The sequence below is a fragment of the Amblyraja radiata genome, chromosome 29 (genome assembly GCF_010909765.2).
Source record: "Amblyraja radiata isolate CabotCenter1 chromosome 29, sAmbRad1.1.pri, whole genome shotgun sequence".
NCBI lineage: Eukaryota > Metazoa > Chordata > Chondrichthyes > Rajiformes > Rajidae > Amblyraja > Amblyraja radiata.
Window position 1 is genome coordinate 3,452,378 of NC_045984.1, and position 21,578 is coordinate 3,473,955.

General features: G+C 47.4%; 1 protein-coding gene across 2 annotated transcripts in view; it reads right to left on the reverse strand.

The window, feature by feature from the left end:
- LOC116989256 (spindlin-1-like) overlaps nt 1-21,578 on the reverse strand; it is a 126,476-nt gene that overhangs the window by 62,054 nt on the left and 42,844 nt on the right. The window contains exon 2 of one of the 2 annotated variants that reach the window (XM_033046448.1): nt 18,515-18,543. The exons of the other annotated variant lie outside the window; for it this stretch is intronic. Coding sequence (XP_032902339.1) covers nt 18,515-18,543 — 29 coding nt within the window. The remainder of the gene's footprint in view (nt 1-18,514; nt 18,544-21,578) is intronic. 2 annotated transcript variants of the gene reach the window in all.

The window sequence follows — 21,578 nt, forward strand, 5'->3', positions numbered from 1 at the left end:
AGTGTTAGTGTACGGGGCGTGGACTCGGTGGGCCAAAGAACCTGTTTCAACGTTGCATCTCTAAAGTCTAAAGTAAAGTCTAAATGTGGACCAGCAAACACAACTTATGCTTCAGAGCAAATCGCGGATTCCTTTGACAAAGTTATACTTGCTCAGGAGTAAATTAGGCCGCAGATCGCTTCAAGTGACAGCTAGCGACATATTTCCGACAAATGACAACGGTAACATCTCTAAATGCTGCTGTATTTAAATAACACTTCCTGCTCTTTGTGGATCCTTTACGCATGGAGTAAGCTCTTGTCACCCACCGTTCACATTGATCACAAGAGGTTAACTCATTGGAGACATAGAACCTCCAGATGTTAGGTTTTTTTAAGTTTAGTTCAGAGACGCAGCGTGGAAAGAATGCCTTCAGCCCACCGTGTCCGCGCCGACCAGCGATCCCCACACACTCACACTATCCTACACACACCAGGGACAATTTACAATCTTTACCAAAGGCAATCAACTTACAAACCTGTACATCTTTGGAGTGTGGGAGAAAACCGGAGCACCCGGAGGAAACCCACGCAGGTCACGGGGAGGACGTACAAAATCCAAACAGACAGCACCCGTGGCCAGGATCGAACCCGGGTCTCTGGTGCTGTAAGACAGTAGCTCTACTGCTGCGCCACCGTGGAATAGCTACAAAGATTTGAAAAATCCAGGTTCAGGGGCAGTTTCCTCCCAGCTGTGATCAAATGAACAATCATCACCAACCAGAGGGCGATCCTGACCTCCCATCCACCTCATTGGAGACCCTTGGACTATCTTTAATCAGTCTTCATCATGCACTAAACGTTAGTGCAAGAACGTTATACCCTTTATCCTATATCTGTGGACTTGATTTTAAACAAAAGCTTTTCACTGTAGCTCGGTACACGTGAGAATAATAAACAAAACTAAACTAAAAAGAAGCGCAAAGTGGTGAAGTAACTCAGCGGGTCAAGCAGCATCTGCGGAGAGAATGGGTAGAAGACATTTTGGGTCAGGACCCTTCTTCAGACTAATTGGAGCGGGCAGAGAAAGACTGTTAGGTTTGGACCCCATTGCAGCCTTGCTGAACATGGTAGAGACGGGAAACACACAAGTGCCGTGATAATGGCAGCCCACTTTCACCATGAATGAATGAATGAATGATTACTTTATTGTCACATGTGACGAGTCACGGTGAATTTCTTTGTTTTGCATACATAGGTATGCAAAGTGTCACCACTTAAAGGGCAGCGACAAATTTACAATGTATCCCCGCGCCAGCTCCTTCTTGTTCACTCTCCCACCCCATCCCCCTCCACCGGGTCCAACTTTGTTCTTCCCCCCCTCTCTCGGCGCCCCCCTCAGGCTGGGTCCATCAGAATTTGTTTCCCAAACCACCAAAGTCACCCCTCTGATAGACACAGAATGCTGGAGAAACTCAGCGGGACAGGCAGCATCTCTGGAGAAAAGGAATGGGTGAGGTTTTGGGTCGAGATTCTACCTCTGAAAAAAGGTCTCGACCCGAAATGTCACCCATTCTTTCTACCCCGAGATGCTGCCTCACTGAGTTACTCCAGCATTTTGCGTCTATCTTCGGAGTAAACCAGCATCTGCAGTTTCTTCCCACACAGCGCTAGCACAGGCCCTTCAGCCCACAATGTCTGTGCTGAACATGATACCAAGCCCACCACACATGATACCAAGCCCACTACTTGCACATAACCCATATCCCTCCATTCCCCGCATATTCATATGCCTATCCAAATGTCTTTTAAATGCCAGTAAAGTTACTGCTTCAATTACCACCACTGGCAGCATGTTCCAGGCATTCACCACCCTCTGTATATAAAATTTGCCTTCCACATCTCCTTTAAACTTTGTGCAAGAAAGAACTGCAGAAGCTGGTTTAAATCGAAGGTAGACACAAAATGCTGGAGTAACTCAGCGGGTGAGGCAGCATCTTTGGAGAGAAGGGATGGGCGACATTTCAGGTCGAGACCATTCTTCAGCTCTGAAGAAGGGTCTCGACCAGAAACCTCGCCCATTCCTTCTCTCCAGAATTGTTGCCTGTCCCACTGAGTTACTCCAGCATTTTGTGTCTCCCCACCTTTAAACATTGTCGCCCTCACCTTAATGCAATGTCCTCTTGTACTTGAACTCTTAGGGCATCTATCCAGTTATTTCCTTCCAGGGCTCAGCATCAATTTTTTGATTACATTCCTGAACAATGCGTGGGAGTGCTTTACCATATGAAGGGGCACTGCATAAATACCAGTTAACGTTATTCTTTCTATTCTGTCTGTGGCCGTGATGCAATGGAACAGTGCGTCGCGGCCTGGTTCAGCAACCCGAACGCACAGGAACAAAGGGGACTACAGACAGTGATGGACACTGCCCAGTCCATCACAGGTATTGACCTCACCATCGTCATAGGGATGTACAGGAGTCGCTGCCTCAAGAAGGCAGCCAGCATCATCAAAGACCCACACCACCCTGGCCACGCTCTCATTTCACTTCTACTATCGGGAGGATGGTTCAAAACTGCGACCACCAGGTTCAAGAATACCAGAGGACATAGGCGAGGACCAGAGGACATAGGATTAAGGCGTAGGGGAAAAGATTTAATAGGAATCCGAGGGGTATCTTTTTCACACAAAGGGTGGTGGGTGTATGGAACAAGCTGCCAGAAGAGGTAGTTGAGGCTTGGACTATCCCAACAATTAAGAAACAGTGAAACAAAAACATGGATAGGACAGATTTGGAGGGATATGGGCCAAATGTGGGACGGTGATCTAGTGTAGCTGGGACATGCCGGCCAGCGTGGGCATGTTGGACCAAGGGGTCTGTTTCCACACTGTATCACTCTATGACTTTAATAGCTTCTTCCCAACAACCATCAGGCTCTTGAACACAACACAATAACCTCAACTATGAACTTGGATTGTCTTTGGTTTCATTAAGGATCTTGTTTTTTATTACACTAGCACTAGGCTATTACTTTATTGAACTTTTGTCAATAGATGTTATCTATATGTATTGTGTTTACAGATCTGTTACACTACCGCAAAATAATTTCATTGTTCCACTGTGGTTACATATCCGTAATGGGAACAGAATTAGGCCATTCGGCCCATCAAGTCTATTCCGCCATTCAATCACGGCTGATCTATCTCTCTCTCTCCACCCCATTCTCCTGCCTTCTCCCCATAACCCCTGACACCAGTACCAATCAAGAATCTATCTATCTCTGCCTTAAAAATATCCATTGACTCGGCCTCCACAGCCTTCTGTGGCAAAGAATTCCAAAGATTTGCCACCTTCTGACTAAATAAATTCTTCCTCATCTCCTTCCTAAAGGAACGTCCTTTAATTCTGTGGCTATCACCTCTAGTCCTAGAATCTCCCATTAGAAGAAATATCCCCTCCACATCCACTCTATCCAGGCCTTTCACTATTCTGTACGTTTCAATGAGGTCTCCCCCTCAATCTTCTAAACTCCAGCGAGTAGAGGCCCAATGCCGTCAAACGCTCATCATATGCTAACCCACTCATTCCTGGGATCATTCTTGTAAACCTCCTCTGGACCCTCTACAGAGCTAGCACATGTTTCCTCAGATATGGTGCCCAAAACTGCTCACAGTGTTACAAATGCAGCCTGACCAGCGCCTTATAGAGCCTCAGCATTACATCCCTGTTTTTATATTCTAGTCCTCTTGAAATAAATGGTAGTATTGCGTTAGCTTTCTTTACTACTGATTCAACTTGCGGATTAACTTTTTGGGAATCCTGCACCTGCACTCCCAAATCCCTTTGCACCTCCGATTTTTGGATTCTCTCCCCCATTTAGAAAATAATCTTTGCCTTTATTCCTACGACCAAAATGCATGACTCCACACTTTGCCACACTTTATTCCATCAGCTACTTCTCTGCCCACTCTCCCATTCTGTCCAAGTCCTTCTGCAGAGTCCATGGTTTCTCCACACTACCTGCCCCTCCAACTATTTTCGTATCATCTGCAAAGCCTTCAATCCCTTCATCCAAATCATTAATATACAACGTGAAGGGTAGCGGCCCCAGCACCGAGCTCTGCGGAACTCCGCTAGTCACTGGCAGCCAGCCAGAAAAAAACCTTCATTGCCACTTTGCCTTCTGCCATCCATCCAGCTATCCATGCCAGTATCTGCTCTTTGATACCATGTGCTCTCACCTTCGTTAGCAGCCTCACGTGTGGCACCTTAACAAGGGCTTTCTGAACGTCCAGGTATGACAACTTGACCTTCTTGAATGTATCAATGCCACTTGCTTCGAATTTCTCCTCTGGAGACCTCAATTTCTAACCACTTACATAATCATTAGATTAGATTAGATTAGATTAGATTAGATTCCTTTATTGTCATTCAGACCTTTCGGTCTGAATGAAATTATGTTGCCTGCAGTCATACACAGAACCAATAAAAACAAAACATACAATAAACACAAATTAAACATCCACCACAGCGAGTTCACCAAGCACATCCTCACTGTGATGGAGGCAAAGTCTTAGTCTCCGTCTCTTCCCTCCTTGTTCTCCCTCTGCGCTGAGGCGATCGATCCAGGCCAGAGATGCAGCCCTCCAGTCCAGCGGACCTCCGTGGTGATGTCGCCGCCGCCGAAAGCCGGAACGCCGTCTCCGCTCCGAGACGGCCCGCCACAACATCAGCTCCGGGCAGCCGCCCCAGCTCCGGGTCCCGCAGTCTCCGCTCCGGGCCGCCGCCCCAGCTCCGGGTCCCGCAGTCTCCGCTCCGGACCGCTGCCCCAGCTCCGGGCAGCCGCCCCAGCTCCAGGCCGCTGCCCCAGCTCCGGGCAGCCGCCCCAGCTCCGGGTCCCGCAGTCTCCGCTCCGGGCCGCTGCCCCAGATCCGTGTCCCGCAGTCTCAGCTCCGAGCCCCGCTGCATCAGCTCCAGGCCGCCGCCGAAAGCCAGAACGCTGCACCAGCAAGTCGGGCCACCGCTACCTCAGTCCCGAAGACGGCCAGCCTCTCGTTGGTGAGTCCTGGCTGGCTCTGCCTCCGGAGCCTCGGGGTTAGTCACAAGCTGGAGGCCGCCAGCTCCGCCAATAGGCCTCAGCGCGGACGGAGGCAGAGAAGGGGGATACGACACGAAAAAGTCGCATTCCCCCGAAGGAAGAGACAGAGAACATGTTTCACCCCCCCCCCCCCCTCTAACACAACCCAACAAACTAAAACTTAACCAAAACAAGACAAAAAAAACAACAGAAAAAAGTAAAGACAGACGGACTGCAGGCGAGCCGCAGCTGTTAACAGCGCCGCCACTTCCGGAATCACATTGGCCTTCATCAGTCAGTCTATATTAAGTATAGAAGTTGGGAGGTCATGTTGCAGTTATATAAGACTTTGGTTAGGCCACATTTAGAGCATTGTGTTCAGTTTTGATCACCATGTTATAGGAAAGCTGTTGTCAAGCTGGAAAGGGTGCAGAGAAGATTTACGAGGATGTTACCAGGAATAGAGGCCCGGAGCAATAGGGAGAGGTTGAGCAGGCCCTATTTTCTGGGGTAAACAGGAAGATGAGGGGTGATCTTACAGAGGTGTACAAAATCATGAAAGGGCTAGGTCGGCTAAACTTACAGTCTTTTGCTCAGAGTAGAGGAATCGAGAATCAGAGGACGCAGGTTTAAGGTGAGGGGGGGAAAGAATTAACATTTTTTTTTCACAAAGGGTGGTGGTTATATGGAATGAGCTGCCAGAGGAGGTAGTTGAAGCAGGGACTATCGCAAGGTTTAAGAAGCATTTAAATAGGTACGTGGATAGGATAGGGCCAAACATAGGGATAGGAGAGGGAAAAGGGCCAAGATGGCACAGATGGCACTCGTGAAGATGGGGCATATTGGTCTTTGTGGGCAAGTTGGGCCGAAGGGCCTGTTTCTACACTGTATGACTCTATTCCTAACCCTCCTAAGTTCTCTACTGCTTTTATTGGTGGCCATCTTACATCTGTACCCTTTAGTTCTGGTCTTGCCTGGAACAATAAGCCAAGCAGGAATGACTAATTCCAAGAACAAAAGAAAAACATGTCTGGAATAGAGATTCTGAATGTACGTTAAAAGGCTGTGGGTGCTTGAAATATGAAGCAAAAGCAGCAAAAATGCTGGAAACAGTCAACAGGCTGGACAGCTTCCAGTTCCTGATGAAAGGTCTCAGATACAAATCATCATTTAGTATCATTATTACTAGTTTAGAGATACAGTGCAGAAACAGGTCCATCGGCCTACTGAGTTAGTGCCAACCAGCGATCTCCGCATGCTAGCACTGTCCTACAAACTAGGGACAATTTACAATCTTTACCCAAGCCAATTAATCAACAAACTTGCACGTCTTTGGAGTGTGGGAGGAAACCGGAGCACTCAGAGAATAATCATGCGGTCACGGGGAGAACGTACAAACTGCGTACAGGCAACACCTGTAATCAGGATCAAACACGGGTTTCTGGCGCTGCAAGCAGTTGCCTATTTCCTTCGCTCCGTAATGCTGCTGCACCCGCTGAGTTTCTCCAGCACTTTTGTCTAGCTGCAAGGCAGTAACTCTGCCGCTGCACTACCGTGCTACACCCATTTCTCCCGGCACCCGGGCTTACTCGAACCAGTTTTGTTTTCAAAATTGTTTTCAAACTGTTATTTTGAAGAGATTTGGAAATTTTGTTTAGGCAAAATAGTGCAACTGCTATTGCTGACTTCTAATGCAACATCTCGACCTACAGTGGCTGGTTAAAGAGACTGTACATGGCCAGACAATGATTCAGTCTGACTGTGAGCCAACATCCCAGTTTATGATCGCAAATTTCCAGAGAACCATTTACTTTACTTTAGTCTTTAGAGTTACAGCGTGGAAACAGGCGCTTCAGCCAACCAGTGATCACCCCGTACACCAACACAATCTTACATACTAGGGATCATTTACAAGTTACAAAACCCACTAACCTGTACATCTTTGGGATATGGGAGGAAACTGGAGCACCCGGAGAAAATCCACAGTCACAGGGAGAACGTACAAACTCCGTACAGACAGCATCCATAGTCAGGATTGAACCCGGGTCTCTGGCTCTGTCAGGCAGCAACTCTACCACTGTCAAGCCCCTATTAAGCAACAATCGTGGAGGGAAATGGGCAGACGACAATTCGGATAGGATCCTTTCTTCAGTCTATTACTCTCCACAATGCTGCCTAACCTGCTAAGTTCATCAACCTTCTCCCTGTGACCGCGTGGGTTTCCTCCCATACTCCAAAGACATGCAGGTTTGTAGTTAATTGGTTTCTGTAGATTCTCCCTAGTGTGTAGGATAGAACTAGTACACGGATGATCATTGGCAGGGCTCTCGCTTAACTTTTTCCCCTGTTGCCAGCCGGGCAACCTCGGCAGCTTTTTAGGTTGCCAAATTACAGTTTAGGTGGTCATTTAAGATGGCTTGCATGACACGTGCGATAATGTGCTCGGACGAAGTGCGTAGTTACCAGTCGGAATTATGGTCAATGAAGCATTCACATATTATTTCTGCTTCAAATAAAGTCACAAACTAAACATATTCACCAATCAAGACATGATATATACCACAATGACATGCAGCAAAATTACAATATAGTATCTCATCTCTTTTTACACGTTGCAATGAATGCAATTTCTATTATCTCTTTCCACTTCCAAACAAAAATATGGTTATTCAGCGTATGATCAACCTCCGTGAGACCAAGCGCAGGCTTGGCGATTGCTTCGCAATAACCAACCTGATCTCCCGGTGGTTCAGCACTTCAACTTCCCCTCCCATTCCGAATCCGACCTTTCTGTCCAGGGCCTCCTCCATGGCCAGAGTGAGGTCCACCGCAAATTGGAGGAGCAGCACCTCATATTTCGCTAGGGTAGTTTACATCCCAGCTGTATGAACATTGGCTTATCCAATTTCAGGTAGTCCTTGCTTTCTCCCTCCTTCCCCTCCCATTCCCAGCTCTCCCACAGCCTACTGTCTCTGCCTCTTCCTTTCTTTTTCCCGCCCCCCCCACCCCTCCCAACATCAGTCTGAAGAAGGGTCTCGACCCGAAATGTCGCCCATTTCCTTCCCTCCATAGATGCTGCCTCACCTGCTGAGTTTCTCCAGCATTTTTGTCTACCCATTCACACGTTCAGTTATCCCACTTTCCTCACCCACTCCCTGCACATTTGGGGTAATTTTACAAAGACAAGTTAACCTACAAAGCCAATGCGTCTTTGGGATGTGGGAGGAAACCCACATACTTGCAGGGAGAATGTGCAAATTCAACACAGACAGTGCCCGAGGACAGGATCGAACACAGATCTCTGGCGTGTGAGGCAGCAAGTCCACCAGCTGTGCCACTATATTTTATTTTCCAACACACAAAAAATTATACGTTGGTAACTTTGGTTACTAAAAAAAAAAAGGAACTATCCATTTTCAGTCTTAAATCTCTAAGTGACGCTATGTACCCCTTTACAGCTACTGTATGTTTTAATTCAGTTCAAGGCTATTGGGGCAGTACATTGGCCATAGATTTTTATGCCTAAAATTCCCAGAGACCCGGAATTGATCCTGAATATGGGAGCTGTCTGTATGGAGTTTTGTTTTCTCGTTTATAACATTGTTTATAGAGTACTATATTTACATATTCTGTTGTGCTGCTGCAAGTAAGGATTTCATTGTTCTAACTGGGATGTGAGAGAATAAAATACTCTTGACTTACGTCGCTGATGTGTGGGATAGAACTAGAGTACGGGTGATCGGTGGTCAGCGTGGACTCGGTGGGCCGTAGGGCCTGTTTCCACACTGTATCTTTAAATTAAACTAAAAACACTAAAACCAGAGGAAATGTAAAGAAGGGTTTCTACCCGAAACGTCACCCAATTTATTCTATCCAGAGATGCTGGCTGCTCCATGGAATTCCCCCGCACAATTAAAGCAGGGAATAGTCTTCACCCTACCATAGGTACCAACCAGACGCAACTAAATTTCAGGTCGCTTTTTTTCCCCAAGAACCATTTTTTGCTTAAGTCCAAGTCAAGAGTCAAGAGAGTTTTATTGGCAATGAAATTCTTGCTTGCTGCAGCACAACAGAATATGTAAACATAATACAGAACAGGAGATAAAAGTTCAGTGTGTCTATATAATATAGACCATATATATACACAATAAATAAACAGATAAAATGCAATAGGCCATTATTTTTCAGAGTTTGGTGTTTGGTGGTGGTGGGTCCACCAATTTAAATTCCATTTCGAATATTTTTGGAGGACCAGGAAACCAAGAAGCAAGAGTTACTCCAGGGAGTTACTGCAGCTCCAGGGAGTGATTCTGCATTGTTTTTCAGCGGTCACGGTGAGGCAGCGACCGGACAGCAATGGCGGCCAGAGCTCCCACAATGCAAAGGGAGGGAGAAAGTGGCCGATGCCGACCAGTTGCCATGGCAGTGCGCATGTGCACGGCTGCCGGCCGTGCCAAGCGGAGACCCAAGCCGAAAGCTAGCGCCGAGCGGAGAGCTAGCGCCGAGCGCCGAGTCGAGGGCTAGTGCCGAGAGCCGAGAGCTAGCGCCGAGTATTAGCTCCGAGTCGAGAGCTAGCGCCGAGCGGAGAGCCGAGCGCCGAGTCGAGGATAGTGCCCAGAGCTAGTGCCGAGTATTAGCTCCGAGTCGAGAGCTAGCGCCGAGAGCTAGCGCCGAGCGGAAAGCCGAGACCCAGACAAGGATGGCGGGCGGGTGTCCCGGTTGCTTGCCAAGCCGGGCCAAATGGCATGGCTTTTAGGTTGCCCGGCGGGACCGTAAGTTGCCATTGGCACCCGGGCAACCGCTAATTTCGAGCCCTGATTGGTCGGCGTGGACTCAGTTGGCTGAAGGCCCTGCTTCCACGTTGTATCTCTGCACTAAACTGAATCTAGTTACCGAAAATTTGAGAATTTATCTTTGGGTTGTATGATACCCAAGCGGAATATGAGGTGGGGTGCCAACATGAAGAATGGTCTCGACCCGAAATGTCACCCATGCTGGTTATACACCAAATATAGACTCAAAATGCTGGAGTAACTCAGTGGGACAGGCAATGTCTCTGGAGAGAAGGAATGGGTCACGTTTCGAGTCGAGACCCTTCTTCTGACTGAGAGTCAGGGGAGAGGGAGATGAGATATGCTGTTCCTCCTATTTGCGTTTGGCCTCACTCTGACAGTGGAGGACAGCACTAAATTGTTTGCTTGGGCAGATTACAACCCAGCAGTATGAGTGTTGATTTCGCTAACTTCAAGTAACCTTTGCTTTCCCTCTCTCTCCGTCTCTCCCACACCCTAGTTCTCCTACTAGTTTCACTATCCTGATTAATTTTACAATTTGTATGCCTTGTTTGTACCCCCCCCCCTAACAATAAGCCATTGTACATTGATCATCGTCTGCTTGGATCTGTCCTTTTCACACCTTACGTGCTTTGTACTCTTCCTTATCTCGTGAGACACAAAGTGCTGGAGTAACTCAGTGGGGCAGCAGCATCTCTGGAATGGGTAACATTTCAGGTCGACACCCAAGAAGGGTCTAGACCTGAAACGCCACCCATTCCTTCTCACCAGCGACCCTGACTATATGTGTTGGGTTGGTAGTAATATTTGGTACAAGTAGATCAGGCTGTTTGAGCCTGAGTCACTATTGTATCGGAGTCAGCACTTCATCTCGGTGAGTACAAGTTGCTTACAATGAATGCAGGCGAATACCACACTAACCAGCTGACAGCACACACACACTGACACTGCTCTGGGATCCTTGGGAGCTTCCCCGTTGTGAAACAACACAAGGCGGTTCGTACTGAACATTCATCAACCACGCATCTACCATCAATCACGGGAGAGATCTCATAAAATCAGGGGGAAATAAGACACAGCTTCACTAAACCGGCAGATCACAAGGTCAATGTAAACTCTGTGGAATTCACTGCCACAGGAAGCAGTGGAGCCCAATTCACTGGATGTATTCAAGAGAGTTAGATACACCTCTTAGGCCTAATCAAGGGATATGGGGGGAAAAGCAGGAACAGGGTACTGATTCTGGATGATCAGACATGATCATATTAAATGGCGGTGCTGACTCGATGGGCCGAATGGCCTACTCCTGCACCTACTTTCTATGTTTCTTAATCATTTAAGGGCAGCAGAGTGGTGCAGGAGAGCAGGAGACCCAGGTTCGATCCTGACTGCAGGTGCTGTCTGTGTGGAGTATGCAGATTCTCCCTGTGACCGGGTGGGTTCCGGTTCCCTCCCACATCCCAAAGACGTGAGGGTCTGTAGGTTGTAGGCAGGTACTAACATAACGTTTAAGAGATATTTGAACAGATAGGATAGGGTTCGAGGGATATGGGTCAAGCACAGATGGGACAAGCACAGATGCAGTATGATGGTCAATGTGGGCAAGTTGAGCCGAAGGGCCTGTTTCCAAGCTGTATGACTGAATGCCTTTATACGAGCAATAGCACTGTCAAAGGTTGGCAATGATCAATGAAACGGAGGAAACAGAGGCAGAGAGATTTAGTCCGAAGATAGACGCAAAATGCTGGAGTAACTCAGCGGGACAGGCAGCATCTCTGGAGAGAAGGAATGGGTGACGTTTCGGGTCGAGGCACCTTCTCTCCAAAGAGGCTGAGCTACTGCAACATTTTGTATCTATCTTCAGTCTATAACCAGCATCCTTCCTGCACACAGAGGTTTCGTGATGGATTCCCTCAGCTTACGATCACAGTAGCTGAACATACAGCTGCATCGGTGGAGGAATAAAACGCAGGGATGAGCAACCCACACTCAGAGGAACACGGACCCAGTGCTGAGATCCTGAACGGCAGATGTTCATTACAGCTCTATTTTTATATGAAAAAACCCCACTCCCCTCTAGAAGCAGAACAACAATTTAAATCCTGCACACGCACAGTTCCGTGATTTCACAGCAGGATATTTTCTGCCATGAAGGAAATGTGGTTGAGTTTAACCAGAAACTGACTCGTTCAACATTTTAATAGGAACACAGACCCCAGGAAGCCAAGGCCATGGACTCCCTGTGGCAGCGCCTCTCTTCAACAGCAACACTTGATTTATTTTACTTCCATGCCACTTTCCTGAACCCACCCACATTTCTCCATCCCCTAGATATTCATAATTGAACAGGGCTGCACGGTGGCGCAGAGGTAGAGTCGCTGCCCTACAGCGCCGGAGACCCGGGTTCGATCCCGACTACGGGTGCTGTCTGTACGGAGTTTGGAAGTTCTCCCCGTGACGGCGTGGGGTTACTCCCAGATCTACGATTTCCTCCCACACTCCAAAGACGTACAGGTATGTAGGTAAATTGGTGTTAATGTGTGGGGATCGCTGGTCGGCGCGGAACCGGAGACACAAAGGGTCTGTTTCCACGAACTAAACTAAACATAATTGATCCATTCATTGTGTACATGCTGGCTCGCAAGACGAGCTATCCAAGTGGTCCCCGCCCCTCTGTCACCCAGAGGGGGGAGACGGGGGAGAGAAGGGAGGGAGGGGGTAGAGGGGGGAGGGGGAGAGGAGGAGAGGGGGGGAGGGGGTGAAGGAGGAGAGAGAGGGGGAGGGGGGGAGGTGGGAGGGGAGGGGAGGGTGGAGAGAGTGGGAGAGGGCGGACATGCACTCGGCGAGGGGGCAGCGCGGAAGAGTCCGGCTGTGAGCGGGCGGTGGGCCTCAGCAGCTATCAGGACCTCAGAAGCCCTCGGAAGCCCAACCAAATTACATGTTCAGTGGCTTCAATCCAGAGCCCTGGATGGGAAAGGGGCTGGGCTGCGAGCGGGGCGGGGTAGGCCGGGGCGGACGGCCGGTCGAGTGCGAGTCGACGGTGACAAAATGACTGTGAGTGGGAGGGAGGGGGTTTAACGTAACTCGCAGCTCGTGCAAAAACAGTGCCCAGCAGGCTGCGTTTGAAAACTGTGCAGCTGGCCGCGAGGAGCAGAGCCATTGTGGCGTCATTAGCTAGTTAGCTTTAAAAAATATCTCAGGTTTGTGAACAATTTTAAGAAAAAACTCAAGAAATAATGAATCAAAATTTCAGATGAGGCGATTTTCGAGATCATGAGGTAAATCTCTATCGGAATATGTAAAAATATCACCGTTAGCGCGTCGTCTTTTCGAGGAGATGTGACTCACAGACAAACACACAAATGCATCCACATCCAAGATCAGAGTTTTAGAACGTGCAAACTCCACACAGACAGCACCCGTGGTCAGGATTGAAGCCGGGTCTCTGGGACTGTTAGGCAGCCACTCACCTCTGCGCCACCGTGCTGCACAATGCAGTATTCAATTTGCCACCCTCCCTTGTATCGAACAGGCTTTGACCCTGTCCAAGTGTCACATGCAATGTTACACAGCTTTCACGTCAACTGCGCAGGGAAACACTGTGGATAACGACACACTCCTGGAGACCGTACACAACGGTGACAGAATCACAGTCCCGTCCCATTGTGTCCTTGCTTGCCCTGTCCAAACAGGGCGCCTGTGACAGACCTGGAGTCAATCACACAACTATGCAGGTCCACCACCTCTGATTTTCCGGCATCCTTGATTCCAAAGCCTTTCCGGATTATCCCTTTTGCCGGACCGACAGAGGTCATGGCCTCCGAGAGGAGTCCAACGATACCGGAACGGTCTACCTAGGCCGCTGAGGAGCCGAGATACCGGTCTGCGAGATACCGAGATATGGGAACGTCCAGAGCCCCGGATGCAGGGGGATGATTCCACCTGCAGAAGTCCCAATGAAGTCGAGATCGGCCGCATCACCCGGCCGAGGCACCATATTTACAGTGGGCCTTCTTGGGGGGGGGGTCCGGAATTTCAAAGGTGCTCTCGTAACATTATCCGAATTAAAGGAGGTGCCGGACAAGCGGTGGTGAACCTGTACTAAGTTCCCTGTCCACAACTATATTCGCTACACACTGCAAAACAGTTTGCAGATGACACCGCCGTGGTGAGCCAGATCATGTCTGTAATGATGGGCCCATAATCAAGACCGAGTCACACTCTGGCCACTCCCTCTTCGCCCCTCTCCCATCAGGCTAAAGGTATAGAAGGTACAGAAGTGTGAAAACGCACACCACCAGATTCAGAAACAGTTTCTTCCCAGCTGTTATCAGGCAACTGAAACAGGTCCTTCAGCCCATCGAGTCCGTGCCGACCAGCGATCCCCGTACACCAACACCAACCTATACACTGGGGACAAGTTACAATTTCCCCCCCACGAGCCAATTAATCGCCAAAGCTGTGCGTCTTTGGAGTCTGGGAGAAAACCGGAGCACCAGGGGAAAACCTATTTGGTCACAGGGAGAATGTGCAAACTCCGTACAGACAGCACCCATCGCCAGGATCGAACTCGGGTCTCTGGTGCTGTACCATCATGTCGCCCTTACACCAATCGTATGTACTGTCAACTACATCCGCCAGTGACACACACACAGCTGCAATGCCAGGACTAATTTTACACAAACACAGTCCAATTCAGCACTCAGATCAAATTTTAAACGTCACATATGGCTCTGAGTCATCGTCATGTCAGAGAAGCGAGGCACTTAATCCAGTGGAGATGATAGAGGCATTATAATGAGATAGTAACCAGGGCACCATCTGCCCTTGCAGATGGATGGCAAATATTCCAAGAGAATATTACCGGGACAGAGTGTGAATCATGTTGGTAGTCCAGTCAATGCTTATTCCTCAAATGATTATCCGATCATGATCACACAGATGTTTATGGGGATTTTCTGTGGTCTACATATTTGCTGTTTTCCTCACTTGCAAAGTAATTCATTGGATGGAAATTATTTTGGGGTATCTCACGTCTATAAAGAGAATGGCACAAATGTGTAGGAAGGAACTGCAGATGCTGGTTTATACCGAAGATAGGCACAAAATGCTGGCGTAACTCAGTGGGACAGGCAGCATCTCTGGAGAAAATAGATAGGTGATGTTTAGAGACAGGACCATTCTTCAGTCTGAAGAAGGGTCCCAACCTGAAATGTCAGCTATCCTTTTTCTCCAGAGATGCTGCCTGGCCCGCTGAGTTATTCCAGCACTTTGTGTCCCCTTTTAGGCAAAATGAATGGTTGATGATTTATTAACATTTAAAGGGGTCGCGGCCCTGTTTCCACCACCATGCACAAGAAGTGCAAGACAAACACCATTGTGCAGATGCTGAGAAGTGTGTTTAGCTCTGGCTGAACAACTTCTAATCTTGTGTGTGGACTCGATAAGAAGAACATTTAAACTGTTGCCATAGTGATGAGAACATTCTCTCTTTATCCCTTCAATCATACTGATACCCACTTCCTGTCTCTGGAACGCCAACGCTTGTGTCTTTTTGTCTTTGCTGATTTAGACTTTAGAGATACAGCACAAAAACAAGTCCTTCGACCCACCGAGTCCGTGCCGCGCGAACGATCACCATGTACACTAGCACTATTCCACACACCAGGGACAATTTTGCAATGTTACTGAAGTCATTTAATCTACAAACCCGCACGTCTTTGGGATGTGGGAAGAAACCGGAGCACCGGGAGCAAACCCACGCGGTCACAGGAAGAATGCACAAAGACTCCGTACAGACAGCACCCGCAGTCAGGATCGAACCTGGGTCTCTGGCGCCGTGAGGCAGCAACTCTACCGCTGCGCTACCGAGTCGCACATTGGGACAAACTTTGTAAAGGTCCGTCGGTTCGTCCAAGTTTCCCAACGCCTTTCTTAATCCTTCAGCGTGTTGTTCAATGCCTCGTCTCAGCATGACTCGCCACAGACATTCATGTTTGAGAACCAAACCTTTAGAATGAGACAGTAAACATATTTGGCACACCCACTACCAACATTTCACTGCGGCCCATTGATCTAAACCAAATCTGGCAGCTAAAGCTTGTTAAGTTTTACCACACGAGTTGTGGGTTTAAATGGACAACTTATCAGCAAATATGTCACACTTCTCAGCCTTCTAGAATGCTTGCCATTACTATACATTGACCTCTCACAAGGAAGTGGAATGCCAAGCAATCTGTTTATACCGTGCTCCACACTACCGGCTACCTTCAAGCTATTGATAACGTATAATCACCGTAGACTCAATGAGTTCTTGCAGTATCTATAAAAAGTCTCTCAAGAAATGTGCATATTATATGGAAGGTAGACACAAAATGCTGGAGTAACTCAGCGGGACAGGCAGCATCTTTGGTGAGAAGGAATGGTGACGTTTTGGGTCGAGACCCTCTAGTTTAGTTTAGAGATACAGCGCAGAAACAGGCCCTTCGGTCCACCAAGTCTACATTGACCAGTGATCCTGGCACATTAACACCACCCTACACACACTAGGGACAATTTTACATTTATAACCAAGCCAATTAACCTACAAACCTGTACATCTTTGGAGTGTGGGAGGAAACTGAAGATCTCGGAGAAAACTCGCGCAGGGCACATGGAGAACGTACAAACTCCGTATAGACAGCACTCGTAGTCGGTATCGAACCCGGGTCTCTGGCACTGTAAGGCAGTGTCTCTATCACAAAGCCACTGTGTCGCCGTCTTTTTCAGACTGAGAGTCAGGGGAGAGGGAGACTAGAGATATGTGGAAGGGTAAGGTGTGAAAATGACAAATCAAAGCAGACGATGCTCAAGGAAATGTAGAATGGATCATGGTTAGCTGAGGGGAAGATGACAAGACATGCAATCAGCAACATTAATCAGGAGTATGAAACTAGTCAAAGAACTAGGGTGGGGGAGGGAAGGAGAGAGAGGAAAGACCAGGGTTACTTGAAGTTAAAGAAATCAAAATTCATACCGCTGGGTTGCAAGCTGCCAAGTGAAATATGAGGTGCTGTTCCTCCGATTTGTGTGGGGCCTCACTCTGACAGTGGAGGAGGCCCAGAACAGAAAGGTCAGTGTGGGAATGGGAGAGGGAGTTAAAATGTTTTGCGACTGGGAATTCACGTAGGCCTTTTCATGTTTAGGCTATATTCTGCCTTCACGCAAAAATATTTACAGCTTGTTTGAGGAAATACCTTCTTAGAATCATAGAGTGATACAGTGTGGAATCAGGCCCCTCGGCCCAACTTGCCCACACTGGCCAACATATCCTAGCTATACTAGTCCCACCTGCCCACATTTGGTCCATATCCCTCCAAACCTGTTCGATTCATGTACCTGTCTGTTTCTTAAATATTGGGATAGTCCCCGCCTCAACGACCTCCTCTGGCAGCTTGTTCCATACACCCAACACCCTTTGTGTGAAAAAGTTACCCCTCAGATTCCTATTAAATCTTTTCCGTCCACGTTCTCGTCCACTTCTTTGGGAGGTGAGAGGAAACCGGAGCGCCCGGAGGAAACCAATGCGGTTACAAGGAGAACGCGCAAACTCCGCACATACAGCACCCAACGTCAGGATTGAACCAGGGTCTCTGGCACTGAGGCAGCAGCTCTACCGCTGCGCCAACATGTCGCCCCAATTTGAAGTCCAAACTAGTCACAGGGAGAACATGCTAACCCCACACAGACAGCACCCAAGGTCAGGATCGTACTCGTGTCTCTGGTGCTGGGTTAATATACGCTATTCTGAGAGCATTGGGGCAGGGCAGGGCAGATCATGCCAACAGTTTACGCAAGGACTACGTCCCCCAAACCATGAGATTTCGTCTGTATGTACTGGATAGGTTAATTGTAGTCAGTAGGTTGGAGAATGCTCTTGTGGGTCCAAAACTATGCATTATCCCTTGGTGAGGTGCTGTACGAGTCGCTGACATTTAATGGAACTCTCACTCAATCAAGGGTCAACGACAGGTGGAAGAACGATACTGAAGCCAAAAATCTACCACAAAGTAAATCAAGCATTCACTTCCTTTGTAACAAGAATATCAGCCCCTTGCACAATCCAAATAGAAAAACAATAGTTCCTTCAAATCCCTTGGCTCCAAGCTGCCAGGCCAATTCTTTGCACACAATGAAACTAAAGGAACTGCAGATGCTGGATTACAACAAAGATTGACACAAAATGCTGGAGTAACTCAGCGGTACAGGCAGCATCTCTGGAGAGAAGGAATGGGTGATGTTTCGGGTCAAGACCCTTCTTCAGACAGAGTCAGGGGAGAGGGAGACTGGCGATATGGAAGGGTACAAAGAGACTGTTAGGTATGAAAATTACAGATCAAAGCAAACGATGACCAAGGAAATGTTGAATGGTTCATTGTCAAGCTTACAGTAATTCCAGGCCGAGTTGGTCAATCTCTTATTGTGGGCTCAGATGCACCGGTTGAACCAACCCATTGCTGAAGAAGGCTGCCGAGCCGAAACGTCACCTGCCCATTTTCACCAGAGATGCTACCTGACCTGCTTAGTTACTTTAACATTTTGTGTCAATCTTTGGTATAATCCAGCATCTGCAGTTCCTTCTTATTGCAAAAAATTCCAAGCAGGTTTTGGTGGGAATACTCACCAGGCTTCCCATCTCCTTCTCAACGACATCTAGAAACAGACAAATGAACACCCAGCTTGGCAGTAATGTCCAGAGAGAATACACTTATAAAGTTAACAGCACAACCTTATCTAATCCACTCACAATGCCCTCCATAATGTTTGGGACAAAGACCCATCATTTATTTATTTGCCTCTGTACCCCACAATTTAAGATTTGTAATAGGAAAAAAATCACATGCGGTTAAAGTGCACATTGTCAGATTTTATTAAAGGGTGTTTTTATCCATTTTGGTTTCACCATGTAGAAATTACAACAGCGTTTATACATAGCCCCCCCCCCCCCCCCATAATTAGGGAACCATAATGTTTGGGACACATGGCTTCACAGGCGTTTGTAATTGTTTGTAATTTCTCAGGTGTGTTTAATTGCCTCCTTAAGGGCCTGTCCCACGAGCATGCGACGCCATGCGGCAAGCGCGACCTAACGTGGTCGCTTGAGCCGTACGGCCTCGTGGGGCCGGTCCCACTTCGATCGCCGGAGCTGTATGGAGTTGTGCAGAGCTGGTCCCGACATCGCACGGGGCTCCGAAAAACTGACCGTGTTCAAAAATTCCGCATGGCAATGGCCTGCTGGCCCGCAGCCGCCTCGACGCCGTACGCACCGCCTCGACGGGTATGCGCAGCGTCTCAACGCCGTACGCAGCGTCTTGACGCCGTACGCAGCGACTTGATGCCGCACGCAGCGTCTTGATGCCGTACGTCACGCGCGAACTTCCCACGGACTTCGCTCGAACTTCACGTCACACACTTGACCTCCACGCGGCCCCCGCTTCCGGTTTGGTTGCGCTTGCCGCATGCAAGTCGCATGCTCGTGGGACAGGCCCTTTAATGCAGGTATAAGAGAGCTCTCAGCACCTAGTCTTTCCTCCAGTCTTTCCATCACCTTTGGAAACTTTTATTGCTGTTTATCAACATGTTCTTATCAAACATAAGCTTTAGCACTACACGCTATGAATCCCAGTATCGCTGTCTCCTTGTAGGACACTGATCTTTCTTTTTATTCTGGATTTTAAATTATGTGTTGTGTTTTTGTTCATAATTTATGATGCTCTTATAAGTAATTTATTAAGTTTTTATGTGTATTTCATGGTGTTTTTATATGCGATGTATTTTATGTAATGTCGTCTCCTGTCTGGACTTTGAGTCTGAAATAAAGTTTAATAATAATAATAATAATAATAACATGAAGACCAAAGTTGTGCCAATGAAAGTCAAAGGTTCATTATGAGACCGAGAAACAAGAAGACATCAGGCAAACTTTAGGCTTACCAAAATCAACTGTTTGAAATATCATTAAGAAGAAAGAGAGCACTGGTGAGCTTACTAATCACAAAGGGACTGGCAGGCCAAGGAAGACCTCCATAGCAGATGACAGAAGAAGTCTCTCTATAATAAAGTAAAATCCCCAAACACCTGTCTGACAGATCTGAAAAAGCTCTTCAGGAGTCAGGTGTAGATATGTCAATGACCACTGTCTGCAGAAGACTTCATGAACAGAAATACAGAGGCTACACTGCAAGATGCAAACCACTGGTTAGCCGCAAAAATAGGATGGCCGGGTTACAGTTTGTCAAGAAGTACTTAAAAGAGCAACCACAGTTCTGGAAAAAGGTCTTGTGGACAGATGAGACGAAGATTAACTTATATTAGAGTGATGGCAAGAGCAAAGTATAGAGGAGAGAAGGAACTGCCCAAGATCCAAATCATACCACTTCATCTGTGAAACACGGTGGTGGGGGTGTTATGGCCTGGGCATGTATGGCTGCTGAAGGTACTGGCTCACTTATCTTCATTGATGATACAACTGCTGATGGAAGTAGCTTAATGAATTCTGAAGTGTATAGACATCCTATCTGCTCAAGTTCAAACAAATGCCTCAAAACTCATTGGCCAGGGGTTCATTCTACAGCAAGACAATGATCCCAAACATACTGCTAAAGCAACAAATGAGTTTTTCAAAGCTAAAAAATGGTCAATTCTCGAGTGGCCAAGTCAATTACCCGATCTGAACCCAACTGAGCATGCCTTTTACATGCTGAAGTGAAAACTGATGGGGACTAGCCCCCAAAACAGGCAAAAGCTAAAGATGGCTGCAATACAGGCCTGGCATAGCATCACCAGAGAAGACACCCAGCAACTGGTGATGTTCATGAATCGCAGACTTCAAGCAGTTATTGCATACAAAGGATATGCAACAAAATACTAAACATGACTACTTTCATTTACAAAACATTGCTGAGTCCCAAACATTATGGTCTCCTGAAATGGGGGGACTATGTATAAATGCTCTAATTTCTACATGGTGAAACCAAAATGTATAAAAATGGCCTTTATTAAAATCTGGCAATGTGCACTTTAACCACATGTGATTTTTTTCTATTACAAATCTCAAATTGTCGAGTACAGAGGCAAATAAATAAATGATGGGTCTTTGTCCCTAACATTATAGAGGGCACTGTATTTCCCTCCACTTGGTACACTTCAACCGTGCACCATCAACTAATCTTATTAAGCTTCGGTAGCTTACAACTAAACAGTATGGACATTGAATTCTCAAACTCAAGAAGTTTAGAGATACAGCGTTGTGGAAGAAAAATGAATATCCTTCCTTACTTAATTTTGATTGGAATTGAATAAGGTAACGAAATGGTGCTTGGATGTGACAATTGGCAGCTCTCGTTGACCGGGTGCAGATGAGGTTGTGGGAATCGGCAAAGTAAGATTAGACGTATTACCTCTTGTCTGGGAATGTGTTGAAGGGTGGATGGTAAATGTAAACATGAAATAGTGGAGGCGATAACAAAGCTTGTTTTACCTTCTGTGAGGAGTTACAGTAAACCACACGCGCCCCCTACCGCTAGTGGCATATAAATATTACTGTAAATGGGGGGGGGGGGGGGGCTTATGATTGGCTCGGAGAGGGGTTAGTGGCGCTGTCCGCCTAAAAGGTGAGATAAAATAATGCAAGATGCCCTTGTATTGTATTTGACTTGTATTAACCATCTTTTGTCGAATAAGATTAA